This window comes from Gopherus evgoodei, chromosome 10 (assembly GCF_007399415.2).
Source record: "Gopherus evgoodei ecotype Sinaloan lineage chromosome 10, rGopEvg1_v1.p, whole genome shotgun sequence".
In the NCBI taxonomy this organism is placed as follows: domain Eukaryota; kingdom Metazoa; phylum Chordata; order Testudines; family Testudinidae; genus Gopherus; species Gopherus evgoodei.
The window spans coordinates 53,531,847-53,553,290 of NC_044331.1; the positions used below are offsets into that span (position 1 = coordinate 53,531,847).

General features: G+C 52.2%; 1 protein-coding gene across 3 annotated transcripts; it reads left to right on the forward strand.

Moving 5' to 3' along the window:
* Positions 1 to 1,841: 1,841 nt before the first annotated feature.
* LOC115658613 (deoxyribonuclease-1-like 2) lies at positions 1,842 to 21,357 on the forward strand. 3 transcript variants are annotated; one of them, XM_030577821.1, is made up of 9 exons: positions 1,842 to 1,879; positions 9,304 to 9,476; positions 11,652 to 11,740; positions 13,587 to 13,670; positions 15,463 to 15,563; positions 17,551 to 17,663; positions 18,986 to 19,140; positions 19,869 to 19,965; positions 20,737 to 21,357. In XM_030577821.1, the coding sequence occupies exons 1-9, from the start codon at positions 1,858 to 1,860 to the stop codon at positions 20,788 to 20,790; spliced, it is 888 nt and encodes a 295-aa protein (XP_030433681.1). In that variant the 5' UTR covers positions 1,842 to 1,857; the 3' UTR covers positions 20,791 to 21,357. The 3 variants fall into 3 exon arrangements, with proteins under 3 accessions (XP_030433681.1, XP_030433682.1, XP_030433683.1); XM_030577822.1 differs by lacking the exon at positions 1,842 to 1,879 and adding an exon at positions 4,555 to 4,595; XM_030577823.1 differs by lacking the exon at positions 1,842 to 1,879 and adding an exon at positions 5,179 to 5,197.
* Positions 21,358 to 21,444: the final 87 nt, after the last annotated feature.

The following is a 21,444-nucleotide window of genomic DNA, read 5'->3' on the forward strand; positions in this document are numbered from 1 at the left end:
TAGGTTCTTGTGGTTTGGGCCACCCCCAGATTGGCCACAGGAATGTTTCTTTCTTGCTTTCCTCTGCTCTGGGCCTGTGGTCCCCTTTGTTTTCCACTCTCTGTATCTTCATTCAGAGAATTTCACCACAGCACCACTCCATAGGTGCTGACTCCAGGGGCGGTCTGGGACTGGAGCACCCACAGAAAAAAAAAATTGGGTGCTCAGCACCTACTGGCAGACCTGCCAATCAGCTCCTTCCCCTCCAGTGCCTCCCACCCGCCAGTGATCAGCTGTTCAGCAGCATGTGGGAAATGCAGGGCAGGGGAGGGGATGGAATGGGATGGGAAGAGGTGGGGTGGAGTGGGGTCGGGGCCTTGGGGGAAGGGGCGGCGTGGGAGTGGGGCCTGGGGCAGAGTTGTGGTTGAGCACTCTCGGGGAAATCACAAACTCGGCACCTCTGCCACACACTTCATTGCCATGCCAAAGCTCTGGCACAGCCAGCCCAGTACCCTCTCTTATTTCCTGTCTGTAACAGGGCCGGCCACCACCCCAGTGCCCCCTCGTGGCCAAAGATGCCCCTCTGCAGCACCCTGCCCCTATTTCCCCCTTCACCAGCCTCCTCTGCATACTCTACACAGTCCCTCTGCCAATCACAGCCTGTCTTGGGGCTGGGTTTTTAATTAACTTAACAAAGCTCTGAAAACAAACACAAAAGACCATTCGTCCACCCAGGCTTAAGCTGAGCACCGCCCCTCCTCCCTGAGGAGGACCATTCGGGGACCACTGCAAGAACCCTTCCCTGCAGCTTCCCGCTGCCTTTTGCCCTGGGATCAACACAGGCATGACTTGCCCTGGAATCAGGGCTGGCTTAGTCCCAGGTCTCCATCCCCTGACAAGCCATCCTGTTACACTCTCCTTCTCTCCTATAGTGATCAGACCCCACTGATGCCCTAGTGATGAGACTCACCTCGGCTTTCACTGGACTCCCCAGTTCACAGTGCCTCTTTCAGGTCCCCCTCCATGTCCCCAATTCCTGGCCACAGTGCTTAGGTGCGTCAATACATCAATCCTCCTCCACCTGGTGTCTCAGAACGATACCGTCTCCTGCTTTGCTAGGGAAGCTCATTTGCCCCAAAAGCCAATGCCCAAAGCCTCTGCCCAAGTGTCACTCTGGCCTTATGATGCCAGGGTGACTTTGCTGTCGACGGGCTGAGTAAAAGCTGAGTAAGACCTTTATAATTTTCTCCTTTTAAGCCACAGCTTCCCTTCTCCTTGATTGTCTGGTTTGCAGCCCACCAGGGACCACTGGCCAGCTGGAAGCCAGCAGGCTGATGCCCCTTCCCTTTGATCCGGAAAGGATGGCCACGCATAGAGCTTGCGTTCCCACAATACTATGACAAACACCATGAGCAAGCAGCTCTCTCTACTCTGCTTAACTTGCACGGAGTTAGTTCCCATGATACTATGACAAATACCATGAGCAAGCAGGTCTCTCCACTCTGCCTAGCTAGGGATCATCCTGCTGCTCTTGTCTTGCATTGTTCTCAGGGTTCTGTGCCACTCCCAAACCAAATTAGCTGCTTCTGATTAGGCAATGTATCGGTTTTCCCCTTGAGCACTTTTTTATTTAATTCTAGTGTAAGAGAGAACTCATTAAAGCAGACTCACCCTTCCCAGGGATGAGTGTTTGCGTCCCTGTCTACAGAGAAGCATCAGTCCAGAGCCAAAACGTGCATTGAAGGGTCCATCTCATTCCGCCTGCCTCTGGCCTCCTGTCTGTGCTCCTGCTGGGGCAGTCTGAGCAGCAGAATTGTGGGCCGTGCGTTATCAGCCAGGAGAGCAGGGCGGCTTCCTGCAAATTCTCCCTCCAGACCCATGCCTGGGAGCTGCTTACAGAGTAAGAGCTAGCCTCTCTTTTTAAAGCATGCCTCATTTTATTTTTCACAGGCAACGTGATCTTTGTAGCTTTGGACTGGCTATTAACGAAGGCAGAGGTTTGTCTGCACTCTTGAACGTGAGATGTATTGTTATTAGCAGAGATCAGGACGACTAGGTGGGATCAGCTATGAAAGTCCCAGAAGATTTGGAGTCAAATGGGATGAAAGTTTGCGGGGAGACACAAGCAAGGCAGAATTACTGTGGATCAAGGCTGAGACCTGAGCATTGGGATTTGTGATAGACACTCAAAAAAAACTCCAAATCCAACCCACAATAGGGAGGTGGGATCAGAAATTAAAAATGCAGAGAAGGCGTTGAGGGATAATGCAGATTCAGCTGGAGACATTTGCAAGAGAGAAGGTGGAGGCTGCCCAGAGATCCCCATCCAGTGTCCCTGCTACCGACAGACTGACTGAGAGTAAAACTGGAGAGCAAAGGGACAGCTCGCCTTGGATCTTGCTGGGTGCAGAGAAAGCTCGTGGCTGCACCATTAGTTATAGCAAGAACCCTGCCTATGGGTTCCAGGAGTGTTTTGCAGGAGGTGCTTTATGACAGTGCTGCTCAACCAGGGGGATGTGTACTCTGGGGGTACACAGAGGTCTTCCAGGAAGTCCATCAACTCATCTAGATATTTGTCTAGTTTTATAACAGGCTACATAAAAAGCACTAACGAAGTCAGTACAAACTAAAATTTCATTCACACTATGGCTTGTTTGTACTGCTCTATATACTACACACTGAAATGTAAGTACAATATTTGTATTCCAGTTGATTTATTTTATAATTACATGGTAAAAATGAGAAAGTCGGCAATTTGTCAGTAATAGTGTGCTGGGACACTTCTGTATTATTATGTCTGATTGTGTAAGCAAGTTGTTTTTAAGTCAGGTGAAACCTGGGATATGCAAGACAAATCAGCTGCCTGAAAGGGGCACAGTAGTCTGGAAAGGTTGAGTGCCACTGCTCTATGGGCAGATAATCAGCGGCAAGTTGTGGGCTGTCTTGTCACCCATCAGGAGAATCTGAGCACGAAACACCAGGAGGAATTTGGTGATTAGATTCACACTCTCAACTGCAGGTGACAGCCAAGGGGCAGAGGTCTCTCAGTTCTCCTGTAAGCAGACACCACGTGCCAGGGACGCTACCCAGAGATACTCCCAGAGAGTGATGACTGCCTACCTTCAAGCAGAGCCATCCCTTAGTGCTGCCCATTAGCCCATAGGAGGCCCTTCTGGAGACCGGCATTACAGTGGAGATGGAGGGGTCAGCATCTAGACCCTACAGTCTCCTTCCCCCTGTGGGTTCCTTACAGACCCCACTGCAGATTGCTAACAAGTGGGGCTATCTAACACCTTAGGAGAAGCCAGGACATTGTCCTTGGTTGTGCTATCCTGAAGATGATTGAGTCTTATGGGCCACAAGGACCTTTGCAAATGGTTCCAGAGGCTCAAGCTAAGCAGTGCAGACCCTGATCTTTTCAAGGAAACTGTCCACAGCAGCACTTAGCTTGAGAGCTATCAGACAGTGCCAGTGGGGCGCTGCCTGGCTGGCCACTGGAGGGAAGGAGAGCTGCGTGGAGCCCTCAGGTGTGCCTGGCATTACTGTGCTAGCCATGCTCTGCACAGTGCTCCAGGAGGGAGGGAACCAGGCCCAGCCTTCCCCAGGTTGCAGGGTTGCCTGGTGCAGAGCTCTGGAAGGTGACTGTGGGCAGGGGTGGCTCCAGGCCCCAGCACGCCAAGCGCGTGTTTGGGCTGGCAAGCTGCGGGGAGCACTCTGCCGGTGCCACGAGGGTGGCAGGCAGGCTGCCCTCAGTGGCTTGCCTGCGGAGGGTCCGCTGGTCCCCTGGCTTCGGCGGACCTCCTGCAGGCACGCCTGCGGGAGGTCTGCCAAAGTCACGGGACCAGGGGACCCTGTGCAGGCAAACCGCCGGAGGCAGCCTGCCTGCCGTGCTTGGCGCGGCAAAATCCGTAGAGCCGCCCCTGACTGTGGAGAGGCCAAGGAGGAAACGTGTGTGGGAGAGGGGAGGAAGTGGGAGGGGACCAAGGAGACCTGTAGGCAACATGAGCACCAGCAAAGGTGACTGGCTGGTCCAGGCTTGTCAGCAGAGATGAGTCCAGACTGCAAAGCTCAGCTATGAAGCATTTGTTCCAGGGGCCTGCATGGAGCCTGTCTGAAACTGGGCAGCTTTGCTCCCTGTCCCAGCTTCTCTCATCGTTCTGGGGGCCAGTTCACACAAACACTCCCGCGCTCTGACCTGTGAACCAGGCTTGTCCAGGCTGATTGCTGGGCTGTGAGGCCGCCCTCCCCCTGCCACCTTAAGCATCATGCTGCGAAGGGAAAAAAGACCAGCTGACTGAAAAGAGGAGAAAGATGCCATAACCCTTAACATGCCGCTCTGTCATTCTGATTTCACAAGCAAGGTTTCACCACAATCAGCAGTACCCTCTACACTGTAAATACCATAGGCTGACAGGAAGGGGCAGATGTCCAAATCAGGGAAACGGAACTAGGAAATGTACCAGAAACAAGATGTGGTTTCCTCTAGCCTACGGTAAGATGAACTAATGGATTTGTTAACAACCTGCCTATAAGTACCAACCAGGTATAAGCAAATTGCAGAACCAAACCGGGCGAGGTACCTGTCGCCAGCTGCAGAATCAGGCTCACGGACTGTGGTAACTATACTCTTAGTCTTTGTGCTGTCTAGTTAATTAATTATTTAATCCCAATCAAGCTGACTGATGCAGAGGTCTCTTTAATCACTGAATAAATTCAAACCTTACTAAAACCATTGTTGGTAACGAATTGGTGGCCCAGATGGGCACCTTGATAGGCAGTAGTGTTTGAGAGCGTATCAGACAGGAATGCTCGGCCTAGTATAGTGCCAGTGGAGAGCTCAGCAGAGGGGTGGGCAAACTACAGACCAGGGGCCTCATCCAGCCCTTGAGATGTTTTAATCTGGCCCTCGAGCTTCCGCTGGGGAGTGGGGTCTGGGGCTTGCCCCACTCCAGTGCTCCAGCAGGGAGCAGTGTCGAGGGCTTGCCCCGCTCTGCACGACTCCCGCAAGCAGCAGCATGTCCCTGCTCCAGTCCCTATGTGTAGGGGCAGCCAGGGGGCTCCACACACTGCCCCTGCCCTAAGCACACCCCCGTAAATTCCATTAGTAAGGAACTGCTGCCGATGGGAGCTGCAGGGGAAGCGCCTGTGGATGGGGCAGTGTGCAGGAGATGTAGTAGCCGGAGGGGGGACGTGCTGCTGCTTCCAGGAACTGCTTGAGGTAAGCACCGCCCGGAGCCTGCACTCCTGACCCCCCCTATGCCCCAATCCCCTGCCCCAGCCCTGATCCCCCTCCTGCCCTCTGAACCCCTTGGTCCCACCCCAGAGCACCCTACTACATCCCCAACCCCTCATGCCCAGCCCCACCCCAGAGCCCACACCCCCAGACCCCTCACCCCCTCCCATACCCCAATCCCCAATTTTGTGAGCATTCATGGCCTGCCATACAATTTCCATACCCAGTTTTGCCCACCCCTGGTCTAGCACACCGCAGTGTGTCTAATCCAATCTAAGACTGATCTGCGGGGTCACGTGTGTTCATGGCTTACGTTAAAAGCTGAGAAGACACCTAAGGTTAAGGAGTTAAGAGAGGGAGCAAAATGGGGAGCTAAAATTGCTGCTTGAGAATATGAATATGAATAGTGTAAATGCGGCTCTGGCTCAGTATGGCCACGAGGAAAGCTCAAGGAAAGTCAGATTGATTGTGGTGAGATGAGGGTAAGGAAGTTAAGTTGGCACAAAGAACCTAAGGAGTTGAGAAGTGCTCCCCGGGTGGCACAAGAGCAATTCATTGTGGCAAAGCAGAGTATCCCGGGGAATCGTGTTCTGTGCTGGAAGGAACAGGAGGACTTGAGAGAACAGGTTCGTGAGTGAAGGGGACAAATTGCAGCGTTGAGTGAGAGAGCTGAGGAGTACAGAAAGCTAAGAACATTAAATGAGCAAGGGAAGGAAACTATGCAGGAATTAATCACAGACTCAAACAGACTCAGGTGCTCATTAGATGAAAGAAAGAATGCAGCTATGCAGGTCCAAGAAACACCAGTGGTTGTCTTGAAGGAGAAACTGAGAATAACCTAAATGAGAGAAGCAACAGAGAGTCCTGTGGCACCTTTAAGACTAACAGATGTATTGGAGCATAAACTTTCGTGGGTGAATAATCTGATGAGAGAGATTATATGGGGAAACAACCAGCTTGGAATAAAGATCAAATCAGCCTGATGGTAGATCCAGACCACACCCCTAAAAGGAAATTGTAATGTTAATCCTAAAACAACCAAAATGACTAGTTTAAAAAGGAAAGCACTTTGATTTTAACACATTTTAGACTGATCCCAAAAGATATAGTTGGCTATTGGCTACAAAGCAGTTAAAATTCCTGCCATGTGACTGGATGATTTGGAAATTTGAATGTGCCATAAAATGCTTTTGGAAATTGGCATCTTGGTGTGATTCATGCCACTCAGCCCACTTCCTGGGAGCATGGGTGTGCGTGTCCATGAGATCACATGAGCCTGAATTAAGGGAATGGAAAAAATGGCTCCATCCATTAATTAAAATTAATTCAAATTTTAAGCAAAAGGTACTTAACAGGAGATGCAATAAAGTTGTGTGATTGTGAAAGGTTTAAAGGACCTAAATGAACCCTCCCTGTCAATACAACCCTATTTAAAAGGAAGGGGTATGTGAAACGTATGTGTCAAATAAATTGGCTTTCAAAGGATTCCGCTAAAAATCCATTTGCTTCAATAATTAAAGAGCTAAAATTTTTGATTTTGAACATGAAATGGTAAAGGTGAGACAAGTTAGCCTTGTTAAAGTAAAAGTATTATTAAAGTAATTCCTGGGATAATTTAAAGTTAAAGGTATTAGGTCCTCAATTGTTGCCGTGCCTTTAAGTTACGATTTTTGGTTCCAAGTCAAAAAGCTGACAGAGGATCCTGAAAAACAAAAGGCAGCAACATTTGCTGGACTCTGAGGCTAGCAGCCATCACATTGCTGTACAAAGATAAAGAGGAATTGCCTTTCCTGGCAGGCACTGTTAAATGGTTTTTGTCTGTGAAAAACTAACTAGACAAGCAGAATTGCTTTTAACCAAGGATTTGGTTTAATGGGCATTAAGAATTGTTGCCCATGGACTCTGGTCCTAAAACATGACAAATGTCCAACAAAGCAATTAATTTTTGAAGTCTTCAAACCTTCGTTTTATATTTAAACAATGGATCTTGGACTCTGAAGCCGAACACAAGTAACTCATTTCAACTGGCTTTGTTGTAGCAATGACACCAAGCCTTTGAAATAGATGCCCCTTTAAACAAGGTGATACCTGATGCAAATGTCAAAATGAAATTAGTAAATGCAAATGGGGGAAAACAAAACCCTACTCGCCACCCTTCTAACCTGCAAAAAAGTGCGGGGGGAGGGGGGCGAAAGGTGGGAGAAAAAGTAAAAGGAGGTAAATCGAAGTATTAAGCATGCGTAGAGAACACTTTGTTGCTTGCTTATTGTCATGGGGGCTATTAGTTAAATGTTGTTGGTTTAATAAGTTAATAGATACAGGAGTTGTTATTTTTATGCTCCATGAAGACAACCCTCATTTCTCCTCAACTCCTCTAGAAAACATTTCACTTCTGAAACTTTTGTAAGTAACCCTGTTTCCTCTGTTCTTTCTGAACTGCTTCCCGAGATCATGGTGATTTGGCTCCACTGCTTTGTGCTAACCTGTTTATCGGAACCATGGAATATGCTGGGGTCTGACTGTATGGTTCACCAGGGCTGCATTGCTGAGTTAACTAACCATCTCTGTGTGTAGCAACTGGCTGTTCTTTGGGAAATGATCATGTAGCAATAACTGATTGCCATGTCACTGCAGCAGTTCCAAAGCCTGCCTGTTACGCTCTGTCTTTATGAAACTCATCCTTTTCCAGATATTGTGCAACCTGGGGTTGAAGCAAGAGCCTCAGCTTTGCTCAGTATAAGCATGACTGTGAAGAATGCCTGTTATGGTTACTGTTCCAGGTCCTAACCCAATAGCACATCCATACCCAAATCATATGCAGCTGAAAGCATGAATTCCTTACTACAGCTGGGTCTGCACCAACCCTCTGCCTCTTGAGACAGATCCGCCAGTTCCTGCTCTATCCTGGGCAAACCTCACTGACTTAAGTTAAACCTTAAACAATGTTGCAAAATGTTAAAGCTGAGGAAAAAAACCTTTCAAAAGGTTTCTACCTGTATCTCCCAAGGATAAGCAGGCAGTGAAAGTTTATTATCCTCAGAGGGTTTATATAAACTCAAAGGGCTATATTTTATTTAATTGTTATATTATTTTCCTTTCTTCTATGTGTAAAACTGTACTCGATATTAGAATGTATGCTGTATATAAATATTTGAAAACGTTTAATTTATATAATACACAAATTAACCCTAAAAAGCTTGGGGAAATTTCTGTAACTAATTTTCTTGCTAAAACAAAGTGGTCGGGGGAGAAAGCAGAACATTTTTTTCACTTATAGAGTGAGCACCCCTGTCTTTGCAGTCAACCCTCCTGTTTTAGTAATTAACCCTGCAAATGCAGGGCTGTATAACCTTAGCAACCCTATAGCAGACAGTCCAACAGTCTGTGACATGCAGACACCATACAAATCTGTCATCTTAGTGGTAAGGGATCCTCCAATTCCTGAACTAGCCACACCTGCTACAATGTGGAAGAAATTGCAACTGTCCCTGCCCCTTTTGGGGAAGTAATGGGGAAGATGCGTGTGAGCGGGGAGGAAGTGGGAGGGTTCCCAGCTTTGAATATTAGTGGATCTGTAGCCAACATGAGAACCAACAGAGGTGACTAGCAGCTTGTTCCCTGTCCCAGCTTCTCTCATCCTTCTGTGTCCAAGTTCACATTAACGCTGTTTAATGCAATCACTTGCTCTGGGCCATTTTCAGATATACAGGCATGCAGGGTTAATGAAGGGAACATGCAGAAAGGCTGCCCCATACCTGTGGTAGCTTTAGAGACTGTTGTCTGTGGGCTAAAACAGGTGACTGGGAGCCAGGACTCCTGGGTTCTTTTCCCAGCTCTGTTGCTGATTCACTGGGTGACACTGGGCAAGTCCCTTCCCCTTTCTGTGCCTTAATTTCCTTACGCAAATTAGGGATAATGACACTGACTGACTTCCCGGAGTGTTGTGACAGGTGCAGTTTAGTTTAGTACATGCATCCTCTGGCAGCAGGCTACACCCATCACAAGGCCCCCCATCATTCCAGCCCAGCTAGCGCCTCTAGGCGGCTTCCTACTCCTTGCCAATACACTAACCTCTCTGCTGATCCCCACAGACGCTGTGTCCCTTCCTGCCTGCAGGATGGGGGCCATGAGGCCAGCGCTGGCCTTGCTGACCCTGGCCTACCTGCTGCGCACAGCTGCTGCCCTGAAAATCTGCGCTTTCAACATCAAGAGCTTTGGAGACAGCAAGCTGTCCGACGAGACCACCGCAGGCATCATCGTGAAAGTGAGTAGTACAGGCCGCCAGGCTCCAGGCTGCCTAGGGTTATGGCTTGGCAGGAGTAAGGGCTGAAGCACTGGTGGTGCTGGCTCTAGGGCCAGTTCAGGAACTCAGTGGCAGCCAGGGATGGTTTGTGTTTGCAAAGTTTTAAAAGGGCCCCGTCTCGGGGATGACAGCAGGGGAGTCCCAGGGGACGGAAAGGGGATCAGTATCTACTGTTCAGAGGACTGGGGGTTCATTCAGGGGGTCACAGAACTAATGATCTCTCTGCTGGGGAATGAAAGTGGATCCAAGCTGATCACACTCACCCTCCACACCCTGCTGCCTTGGGACTCAGCTCCCCCTGCCCAAGGATGACCAGATGTCCCAATTTTATAGAAACAGTCCTGATATTCACAGCTTTTCTTATATAGGTGCCTATTACCCCCACCTGCATTTTTCACACTCACTACCTGGTCACCCTACGCCCCAATCACCCAGGGCATGGTCTCTGGGGGGAGGGCGGGGCGGATCCTCAGCAGCTCCCAGCTGGCAGAGGAGCGGCTGGGACTGGGAGAACACAGTAGACAGGCTAGTGGCTGGGGTGGGTGGCCCCTACAGTCCCTGCCCCGTGTCTCGTCATGCTAGGTAACGGGGGGCACTCGCTGCCGGGGCTGGCAGTGGGGGACCTCCCAGTTACTCCGGGCAGGCTCCACTGGTGACACTTGCTCTGCTGGGGGGATATTCAGGGAGGATGAGGCAGAGCGGCTGCTGGGATCCTGGATCTCCTGCTGGAGACAGGCAGGGAGCTGGTATCCCAAGAACTTGCTTGGTTCCAGCCCTTTAAAGTGGCTGTGGGCAGAAAACGACTGTGAAAGGCTGGGCCAAATCCATCACTGGGGTAACTTCATTGCAGGTGGTGGGGAGAGCCAGGACCCATACTGGCAGCCCCTCTATAGTGTCCCTCGGGAGGGGCCAGTGGCAGGGAAGAAAGGCCAGGGATGCCAGGCTCAGCAGCCAGGTACATTAGCACCTCCCTGAGCTCAGTGTGCCACTCCCCGATCCTCCTTCACCCTGGGACAGATGCCACTCAGCTAGTCACAAGGCTCCCTCACCCTGGGAAATGGCTGGGAGGTTGCCAGGACCACCCTAGCCTGGCAGTGGGATGGGCCTTTCCAAGAGCCCTTGCTTGGAGCCCAGCCAGCTCAGCGGTTGCAGGGTCAGCTGGCCTGGCCATTCCTCTGGTGCTGAACCCAGCCTATGGCCTGCAGATATGGCTTCTCTGCCTCCCTGACCCTTCCCTCCCACCCCCAGCACACACACACACACATACTGTTAGGAGCAAAGAGACCCACCAGCCAGGCATCCCTAGCTCTGAACACTGGGGAAACCAAATAGCACTGAGCCAGGAGGTGCCGGGCTGTGGGCTGGCTGGGTGCACTGCAATTGCACCCTGCCCAGGGTTCTTTACAGTCCTGTAGCATGACAGGCAGGCTCAGCTGCCTCCTCTCTGGAAAGGGAGCATCTTTCAAGACAGAGGAGAGGCATCACCATTCCTGTGCTCACCTCTGGGGGAAGCCACAGAGATGGGCCCAACCGAGCCCAAATCTGAGCCTGGACTCCTTGTGCTGTGCGCTCCTACACAGCGGCTGGGCTCTGGTATGTGGAGCAGGCCCAGGCAGAGACAGGATCTGCTGTGACCCAGGCCAGTACCTGGAGCGGGACCTGGGTTTTGCTGCACAGTGCCCCCTCCTTGTCTCTTGGCTCCAAGGGAGTGCTGAGGCTGTGCGTCAAGAGGCCAGGCTCTTCACTGTTGTGTGACCCCAGGCAAGTCCCTGCCCCTCTCTGTGCCCCAGGCTCCCCCTCTCGGGGATGACATCCCTGCCCTGGTGAAACAGGCAGGGCACAGGCGCCTGCTACTATCTTGATTCCCCAGGCTGCAGAGTCCGGGGGCTCCGTCCATCCCCCAGTGAGTGAGGCTGGCCCATTGCACATGTACAATTCAAATGGCGCTGGAGCCACCTTCGTCCCTCTCTGGGGCTGTGTATTGTACCGTGCCGGTGTCCACGGACCGCAGAGCCCAGCGCTCTGCACCCAGTCCACAGCCGGTCCACGTCAGGGCAGGGAACAGAGCTGCCCCTCCAACCATCCCTGTCGTTTGCTCCCAGCTGTGCGCTGACAGCTGCCCTGTGCCGCCCACAGATTCTGTCACGGTATGACATTGCCCTGGTGCAGGAGGTGCGGGATGCCGATCTCAGTGCTGTGACCAACCTCCTGGACCAGCTCAACAGGTAACCTCCAGAGTGGGTGGCAGGGACATGTCTCAGTCCCCATTAGTGATTCTGACCAGAGTCCCAGGGGAGCCAACTGAGGTCTCTCAATTAGGGTGAACTGCAAAGAATGAGGCAGACAATCCTCAAAGCTGGGGGATATTCCAATACTTAGATTTACCAAACTAGCGCAAAACTGCTTCTATAATACCTCACTGGTTACCCAGAAGTCAATAGCACAGTTCCCTTAAAGCAACCCCGTCTCGCCTCCACCCAGAAACCCAAGTCAGATATGATGAAAGTCTTATTCATCATATAAGAAAGTGCTATCGATCCCAAAGGATTGGACACATTACCTCCCAGGTTAATGAATATTTCAGATCTTACCCAAATACATGCTACAGCCAATTCTTATTAACTAAACTAAAATTTATTTAAAAAAAGTAGAGGGTATTGGTTAAAAGATCTATACATACAGACATGAGTACAGTTCTTGAGATTAAATTCATAGTAGAGATGGTGAGCTTTGTAGTTGCAGAGTTCTTTCAGAATTAGTTCATATGTTATAGTTCAATGTTTATATTCAGGGTGTTCCAGCTTAGGACTGGGATCTCGGCCTTACAACTTAAGCTTTCCCTGCATGAAGCATCGTGCACGTCAGAGATACAAAAGATTGGGACCCAAGGCACCTTTATACATCTTCAGGCCTTCTTGTGATAGCTCAAGTCCCTAGGCAAACAATAGGCACTCAAGCAGACTTTGAAATGGATCCAAGTAGTTATCCACACAGATTAACATAAAACAATTGCCCATTTTCCATCATTTTCAGGTGATCTGCTATACATTTGAAAGAGAGAGACAAACAAAGTGATAGCCTATGTTCACAGTTCATTTAAATGTTAATATTCCTTTTTGATCTCTGAATCAATAGCTATAGTGACAGGCAGGAACGGTCTGTTTACCTGGCTAACATTTACAAGATACAAGTACACACATACAATTACCGTCCCCTCCATTTCTCTAACAATACAGGTTTGCATTTCAAAGTTCTAGCCTATCTAGGATGGAGTGGTCCTAAGTACCATTCACACGTCTCTAATGGTTGACTCTGTGTCATTTATCTGGAAGGATGCTTAACTCTTCCTGGCCATACATCACACGTTGTATAAGGTCTGGTGCAATTATATAACAGTGGTAGCAACAATGATTTGCATGGTCATATTTTAATTAGACAATGTCACAGTGATAAACGAGGCCATAGAGCAGCCACCAGGCAAAGCGGCTGGCTCCATGCTCCAGGGTCTGGGAGGCTGAATCCAGCCTTGTCAGCACGAGGTCCTCAGCTGGACGGGGCCACCTATCTGTGCATAGGGTTGTGTCAGTGTCAGGAAGGGATGTGTGCCCTGCGCAGCAGCAGATGGCGCGTAACCATGTGTCCTAGGCCCGACAGCGAGAGTCTCCTTCAGCTTCTGCAGTTGGTGGGCGCACAGAGGGGCCACACAAGAGTGCAGGCTGGAGATCAGCTGTGAAAGGTGTGAGCACAGGGCGCAGGAGCATTGTGGGCTGGCTAATTAGCTGGTGTCTGTAGGGAGAAGACCTGAGTGCCAAGTAAGTGCCTAGTGCCAGGACCCTCCTCTGCCCCACACAAAGAGCAGGGTAAAGGGGAGCATTGGGAGAGTAAAGTGGGGAATGGCTCATGGGGGACTGGACGTGTTTATCTGTCAGGTCCGTGCCTAGGGCCTGGTTCCCTTGGCACTTCCACTGGGTACATTGGGGGCACCCTACTGACACTATCGGAGAGGGAGACTCAGACCCAAGGCCAGCCTGTGAAGTCATCACTGCTGTTCTCCTTTGTGTCACCCCACAGTGCATCGAAGCATCAATACAGCTATGAGATCAGCGAGCCCCTGGGTCGGGAGAACTACATGGAGATGTACCTCTTCATCTACAGGTAACAGGGCTCATGGGAGAGGCTGGATCAGCAGCTGCCAGCCTGGAGACAGGCCTGGCTTGCCTCCCCCTGTGTACATCAGCAGCAATTCCTGGGGAACCTGACCCACGGCGTCTGTGGTGCTCCTGGCCCCACACAGAGTGGTCCCTTCACACCTCCTCTCAGGTCCCTTTAAGCTGGCACTGTGGTATAGAGGGGTCTTAGTTTAAACAAGAATGACACCCATAGTGTTTGGGCACAAAGCGATCTCATAGTCTGGGGGGAGTGAGGGCTGGGATTTGGGGGTCAGAGCTAAGGCCCTTTGTGTCACAGTAGCTGTGTATTTCTATGCTTCCAAACACATCTGTTGGGCAGCATGTCCCACATGCAGCATTTCCTGCCGGGGCGATATTTGCTTGGGGGATGTCATGGGACAAGCACCCCCCAGCCCCTCTTGGGGCAGGGTGAGATTTATTATTTCCACCCCGGTGAGTCTGTACGATCACCCCTTGTCTTGGGACAGTGTAGCCAAGGGGCAAAAATCAATATGAGTGCCCTCCCTCAGGGCTTGTGTGGCCCAACGGCCGGATTTAGTATATCTGCCCTCTCCTTCAGGCCTGTGGGCCTAATGGCCAGTAGGGAGTGGGCCACCACCCAGGGTGGGCAGCAGGCAAGTAGGGGGACCCTGTCCCTCCCTGCTCCACCGGATCCCAGCTCAGTGCCAAGTATATTTACCACTTTGTCAGAAGGGCATCCATCTGAAACACACTGACACCATCCAGCACATTGACTAATTCCCCTGAGATCCTTCCTATGCTGTCCAGGTGCAGTGGTCCTGGCATCTCCAAGGTATTTGGGCTTCTCAGCCTATGCAGCTCTCAGTAGCTCTGTCACTCCTTGGGCATCCACAGGAGCTTGGGCATTCACCTGGGTCTCAGGCTAAATCTTTTGTGGACCCCTTAGACATAGTCCGTGGACCCCCAGGGGTCCACAGACCAGAGGCTGAGAATCATAGCTCTAGAGGACATGAGTATCGGGCTGTATCTGAGCAGTCCTGATGTGTTAAAACCCGAGTCAAATAACAGAGAAAAGAGTCATGGACGAAAATGAACAAAATGTATAGTGAACCATTGCTGCCTGATGCTCTCAGCACCCTGGGGCTGGCTTGGTTCTGACATGGACCAAAGGGATCCTGCTGTCCCAGGCCATCTCACTGTGTTCAAACGGCTGAACAAATGAATTAATGAACAATGGGCCAGAGCTGCAGCTGATGCTGACAAGTGCAGCACCACTGAGGGCCGTGGAGCTATATCAACTGACACCAGCTGAGGATCTGGCCCATTGCCTCAGGACCAATGTCTCCTGTGTTGACAAGGAATATCTCAGCACTGAGGAGCTGTAGCAGCAGGTGATCCACTGGGCATGAGAGGTCTGCCTTCTGGTGACACATTAGGCTGGAGATGTACTGGCAGAGCTGCACTGTAATAGCTGGGGACCAGGGTGCAGCAGGCTGGGATTGAGGGGCACTGGCAGAGCTGTTGGTGGAGATCCCAGGGCTACAGGTCAGGACTGAGGGGTGCTGGCAGAACTGTGGGTGGGGAGCCCGGGCTGGGACAGTAGGAGGCTGGGGGTCAGGATTGAGGGGCACTGACACAGCTGTGGGTGGGGAGCCAAGGGCTGGGACAGTAGGGGACTGTGGGTTAGGACTGAGGGGTGGGAAGCCCCAACCAAGCCAAACCCTTCGGCATGAACAGCCAGAGCCCCCTTCCCATCCTCTTACTGACTCTCTCCCCTTCCTGCTGTTTCCACCCAGGACGCAGACGGTGTCTGTAGTGGCCACGTACCAGTACCCAGACCCAAGCAACACCTTCAGTCGGGAGCCCTTCATCGTGAAGTTCTCGTCCCCCAACTCGAGTAAGCAGAGCCCACTGATGGGAGTGACTCCAGCCCTGCCAAGTCCCTGCCCAACCCCACGCAGGGCCCTGCCCCCGGTTTGCACCATCCTGGAGCTCAAGGCACCAGTCAGAGGCTCAGAGTAGCTGTGAGCCCCACTGAGCTGGAGCACGCTGGCCAGCTGCATCCTTGAGTAGGGTGAATGTCTGGGAAGGGGTAGCTCTGAGCGATGCAGGAGACACGTGCTGGCTCGTGTGCTGCGCTGAGGGGGTGACAGATTCATGGCCCCAGGATGGGTGCATTGTCACTGCTTCCAGCAGAGGGGGACCTGGCCCTTCTGCTCTGGGCTCAGGGCTGCTGCAGGAAGACTCTGCTAGGTCTGGGAAATGTGGCTGTGGGGGTCCACTCCCCCCAGGTGAGGGTACTGGCTAAAACAGTATGCGGGGGACTGAACCCTGCAGTCACATTCAGCTACAATCTGGTGTATGTGCATAGTGAGAGCTGCACAGGGGGCATGTCGCGAGATGCTCAAATCTCACCTCCGGATTCCCCATTCTCACCCACCCTGTGGGGCATGGGGCTTTGGCTATGTTGGCTAATAGGGGACAGGACACTCATGGATGTAGACCAGGGGAGGGCAAACTACGGCCTACGGACTGGATCTGGCCCATCAGGGCTTTCACTCTGGCCCGTGGGACTGCCAGCCCCATGGCACAGCAGGTCTAAGGCAGGCTCCCTGCCTACCCTGGCCCCGTACCGCTCCGGGAAGCGGCCAGCACCATGTCTCTGCAGCCCCGGGCGGAGGGGGAGGGATAGAGGGCTCCGTGTGCTGCCCTTGCCTGCAGGCCCCAGCCCCACAGCTCCCATTGGCCAGGAATGGAGAACTGCACTAAATGGGAGCTTTGGGTGTGGTACCTGCAGGTGAGGGAAGCACATGGCGGAGCTGCCTGCCCTACCCCACGCCCAGGAGCCACTGCTAGACATGCTGGCCACCTCCGGGAGCGGCGCAGGGCCGAGGCAGGCAGGGAGCCTGCCTCAGCCCTGCTGTGCACCACTGCCTGCCCGAGCCACTCAAGGTAAGTGGCGCCAGGCAGGAGCCTGCACCCCGAACTCCTACTGCACACCAACTCCCCTGCCGCACCCCTCCTATACCCAACCCCCTGCCCTGAGCCCCCTGCCACACCCCTCCTGCACCCCAACCCTCTGCCCTGAGCACCCAACCCCCAACCCCTTGCCCTGAGCCCCTTCCTGCGCACCACACCCCGCACTCCCTCCTGCACCCCAACCCCCTGCCTCAGCCCTACATTCATGGTCCTGCATGTAATTTTCCCACCCAGATGTGGCCCTTGGGCCAAAAGATTTCCCACCCCTATGTAGACGAAGAGAGAGAGCTGAACATGTCCCCTGGGCCAGGGCACTCTTGTCCCCACTAGGTCAGGGTGCCCCAGGGCAGCGCTGCTGGGGGTGTTACTGAAGCTGATGGACAAATCTTACGGTACAGGACTGCATGTGTATGGTGGCTGTGTGTGTGTATGTGTGTATTATGGTGTGAGGTGTGTGCGCATGCATGTGTATGATGGCTGTGAGTGTGTGCACACATGCGTGATGGCTCTGAATGTGTGTCTGATAGCTGGGTGTGTGTGAGCATGAGGTGTCTGTGTGAAAGCTCCGTATGTGTGCGAGATGGCTCTCTGTGTGTATATGTGCAATGGCTGAGTGAGTGTACATGTGATGACTCTGTGTGAAACTTGTGTGTGCGCGAAATGGCTGTGTGTGTGTGATGGCTGGTTGGGTGTGTGCATGTGTGATGACTGTGTATGTGAAAGTTCTGCGTGTGTGCAAGATGGCTCTCTGTGTGCATGTGTGCGATGGCTGGGTGTGTGTGAGCATGAGATGGCTGTGTGTGCGCGCATGTGTGTGATGACTGTGTGCCTGTGAGAGCTTTGCATGTGTGCGAGATGGCTCTCTGTGATGTGTGTGATGACTCTGTAACTTCTGTCTCTGGCAGAGGGGCAGGAGTTCGTGCTGGTGCCCCTGCATACGCCCCCCAGCGAGGCTGTGGCAGAGATCGACGCCCTCTACGATGTCTACTTAGATGTCATCGACAAGTGGGGGACTGATGTAAGCAGATGTATCCGGGTGCAAACCCAGTCCCATGTGAACGTATGAAGGGGCTTTAGATTCACAGCTGTTAAAGCCATAAGGGCCTGTTCTGACCATCCAGTCTGAGCTCCTGCATCATCCAGGCCAGAGAACCCAGCTCCCTCTCCCACCATGCTGTGCAGGCGATCAGCTGAGATCTCATCCCCAGAAGAGCTGGCCGGGATGCTCCATGGTCTGGAGTCTGCTCCCAGATGGCTCCAGGGTGATGATGGCATAGTTCCACTAACAACAGGCTTACTTGCCCCCACTGTAAGTAGCCGTCTGTGTCTCCGGCTCTGTGGGACAGTGGCTAAATGCCACAAAAACGCCCACGTTTCTCTGACACAGACCATGTGCCATCACCACCTCCTGCAGGCCTGGCTCTGTGGGGCACAGACCGGGCAGTTTATAGACAGACTCAGAGCTCCCCTGGTTCCAGGAGGCTGTTCCTGCATGGACAGCCTCTGCTGGCAGAGTGCCAGAGCTCTGTGCCTAGTGCCTGGTCCTGCATCAGTAGCATGTCTCTGGGAGGTTGGTGGCTGGCAAAAAGCCTTTTTGATGGAAAATGCAGTTTCTGCAAAATCTTCGGGGAAATGTTGATGGAAAATTGTTGATTTTTCTGCAGGAAAATGGAAATGAACCATCTGATGTAGGGTCATGTTGACCTGAAGTACAGGGTTTTGGATTGTTGAACGGCATCAAAACATTTCATTTTGAGGAGGTTTGGCAGTGAACTGCATCTGCCAGCTCTGTAACATGGCCTGATGGGAGTGGTAGTTCAGGCGCCCCATTACCCATTCTCCCCTATGGGATCTCTGGATGGATTCCATCTCCCATGATACACCACAGTCTCCCCTCTGCCTGATCCATGGTGTGTTCCGTCATGGGAGATGTAGTCTGGTCAGGGAACATGGCCCATTGGGGAATGGGGGTATAAGGCCCTTGAACTACAACTCCCATGAGGCAATGCAACAGCTTCGGCACACATCTTTTAACATCTGATCCAAAACAAAAGCTGTAGACCTTTCTGAATCAAAACTTTCCACTCCATGTAAAACTTTGATATTTTGACTTTTTGTCCCAATTCAAGACAAAACCAAACAGTGAAGTTTCAGCCTTTCCCTGGGATGCAAATTCTGCTTTTCACTCAGTCCTCATAGCGCAGTCCAAAGGGCCCAAAGCCCGTGCTCAGGCACTGAACATCTAATGGAGCTATTGCCCGCATGCCGGTCTCTCTCATGCCCGGTCCCAGTGCCTGCCAGCACCAAACACCCAGCCCATTCACGCTGTTCCTTCCACAGAATATCATTTTCCTGGGAGACTTCAATGCCGACTGCTCCTACGTCAAGAAAGGGGACTGGGGGTCCATCCGCTTGCGCACCAGTGAGGTGTTCGAGTGGCTCATCCCTGACAGCGCAGACACCACTGTTGGGAAGTCAGACTGTGCCTATGACAGGTGAGACGCCGCCTTTCTGAGCGTTGCAATGGGCAGGCTTCTCTTGGCAAGCATGGTGCAGCCCTAAGGCCTTAACGTTCCTCCGACCCTGCAGGGAGACCCTGGCTCCTGGCACAGAGACCCACCTGCAGACAGGGGAGATTTCCAAGGGTTCCCTCTGTATTTCCTGGTGGGGTGTTAACAAATCTCAGAACAGGCTGAGTGGCTTTGGCCTGTCAGGAGAATGGCTGTGTGTGGGAAGGTGTGTGCCTGCGTTCTGGGGGAAGGGTCGGCTGCAGCCAGCAGGTCGATTGCGTGGGCAATATGAACGCAGCACACAGAGGACATGCAAGTGAATGCAGCTGCTGGCAGGGATCCTCAGTCTGGTGGATCCACAGAGCAGTTGTGATCAGGACTCACATGGCACTCTGCCTTTGCTGGCTGCCTATCTATGAACTAGGAGAGCTCCAGTGAAAGCCTTGGGTGGGGGGCTTCTTTGCCTAGGTCTTAGCTCTTGTTTCTCAGCAGAGAGCCGCTCTCGGAGGCCAGGCACAGACAATGGCAGACAGCATTTGGTCGCTGGAAAAAGAAGGGCTGAGGACTAGCCCAGCTCTGAGCTCTCTCTCAGCCCCGCTGATACTAACCCCAGAGCCCCCAAGTCGGGGCTTTGCCTTGCTGTGTTTGAATCTGAAATGAAAGCCCCTGGAAAGTGCAGGGTTTAACCCTGAGTCTTTGTTGTTGTCTTCCAGGATTGTGGTGTGTGGCTCCAAGCTGAAGAAAACCATCAAGCCCAAGTCTGCTGCTGTCTATGATTTCCAACAAGCTTTCAAACTGGAAGAAGCCGAGGTATGGTGGGCTGAAACTGATCCCCAGAGAGCAACCATTTAATTCCTTTAGACAGTGAAGCTTTTCCTGCCTGTTAAATTCCAGGGTAGATGCCCTGGCTGTGTGGGACAGTCATACTAGGGGCACCCTTAAGGACCACACAGGGCCTCTGGCCAGACCCAAGCATCCTCGTTTATAAAACATTTTGAAACAATGACAGGGATGTCTGCAACTCAGCCAGGAAAAGGTGAGCGCTCAAGGCTTTATCATAGGGAGTTTTGGATGCCTGCAGCACTCACAAGTGATGAAGCAAACAGGTCACCGATGAGCTCTGTACACCACAGCTCCCCGCCTCACTCTGTGCACGCTCCATGCTACCCAGCAGCATCCGAGAGTTGTCACAAAGGCGATGGGAACTATTTTTTTCATCCCTTCCAGGGTAGGTGTCTTTAGTGGCCAGGAATCCATAGCTATACAGGGCACCACGGATAAGGTAAACAATAACTAGTGCATTTAAAACTTCTCTAAACAAGCTCTTCTCTCCCTAGAAACATACAGCTTGAAAGTCAGGGGTGTCAGGCCCTTCCCCTAGGAACCTCCAGCGTGGGGACAGTTCTAGCTCTGTAAGGCTAAGGGAGATCTTCACCCTTTCTGAGACCCAGCTGGGGATGTTGCCAGTCTCGAGGTTGGGCAGGGGAAAGTCCCCTGGCAAGGTTACCCGCTGCATGTCGCCAGGTGGATCTAGGCTGGCAGAGCTGTTACACTGTGTCCCCACTTGCTGTTCCCATGCAGGCCCTGGCTGTCAGCGACCATTTCCCCGTGGAGGTGACGCTGAAGGCTCACTGAAGCTCCAGGCTGCCCTCACCAGCACCTGCTCAGAATCCCCTCCCTCTGCAGCAGTGGAGCCTGGCTGCCCAGCTCCACCAACTGTAACTATCAGCCTGAAAGGACCCTCAGCATCAGCATTTGCCATCTCTTCAGGACAACAGCATTGGCCGAAACAGCCCTCCTCGGCAGCCGGATTTAAGTCAATGCCACGTTAGCAAAGAGCCAGTGTGGCAGCCCTGATGCACTTACTCACATGACAGCCAGCACAAGCAGCTGGCAGCCCATCTGCCACCCATCACAGCCTGGCTCTGTAGCAGCCCAATTGTAAGCAGGGTTCAATCTACCAAGGTCCATTCAGGCCCTCGGCAGCACCCTCCATCTATCAGAGCACAATGACCTTCAGCTGCTATGAACCTGGGCTGGATTCCAACTGCAGCCTGACTTCCAAGCAATACTTGCCTGGAAGGATGCACCTGGTCCCAGGGTTTCCTTATCCAAAATTACTGTATGTGTAAACACTGTAACTTATGGCCTCAGGTGAAGGGAAACAACCCCTTTGCCTGTAGCCGCCTGGCTGTTACAGTCACACTCTCCAGTCTGGAGGAGCTGTACGTTTACCTCAGTGCCCAGTATGGACAGACACAGCCCACGGGAAAACAATTGTCCCTCTCT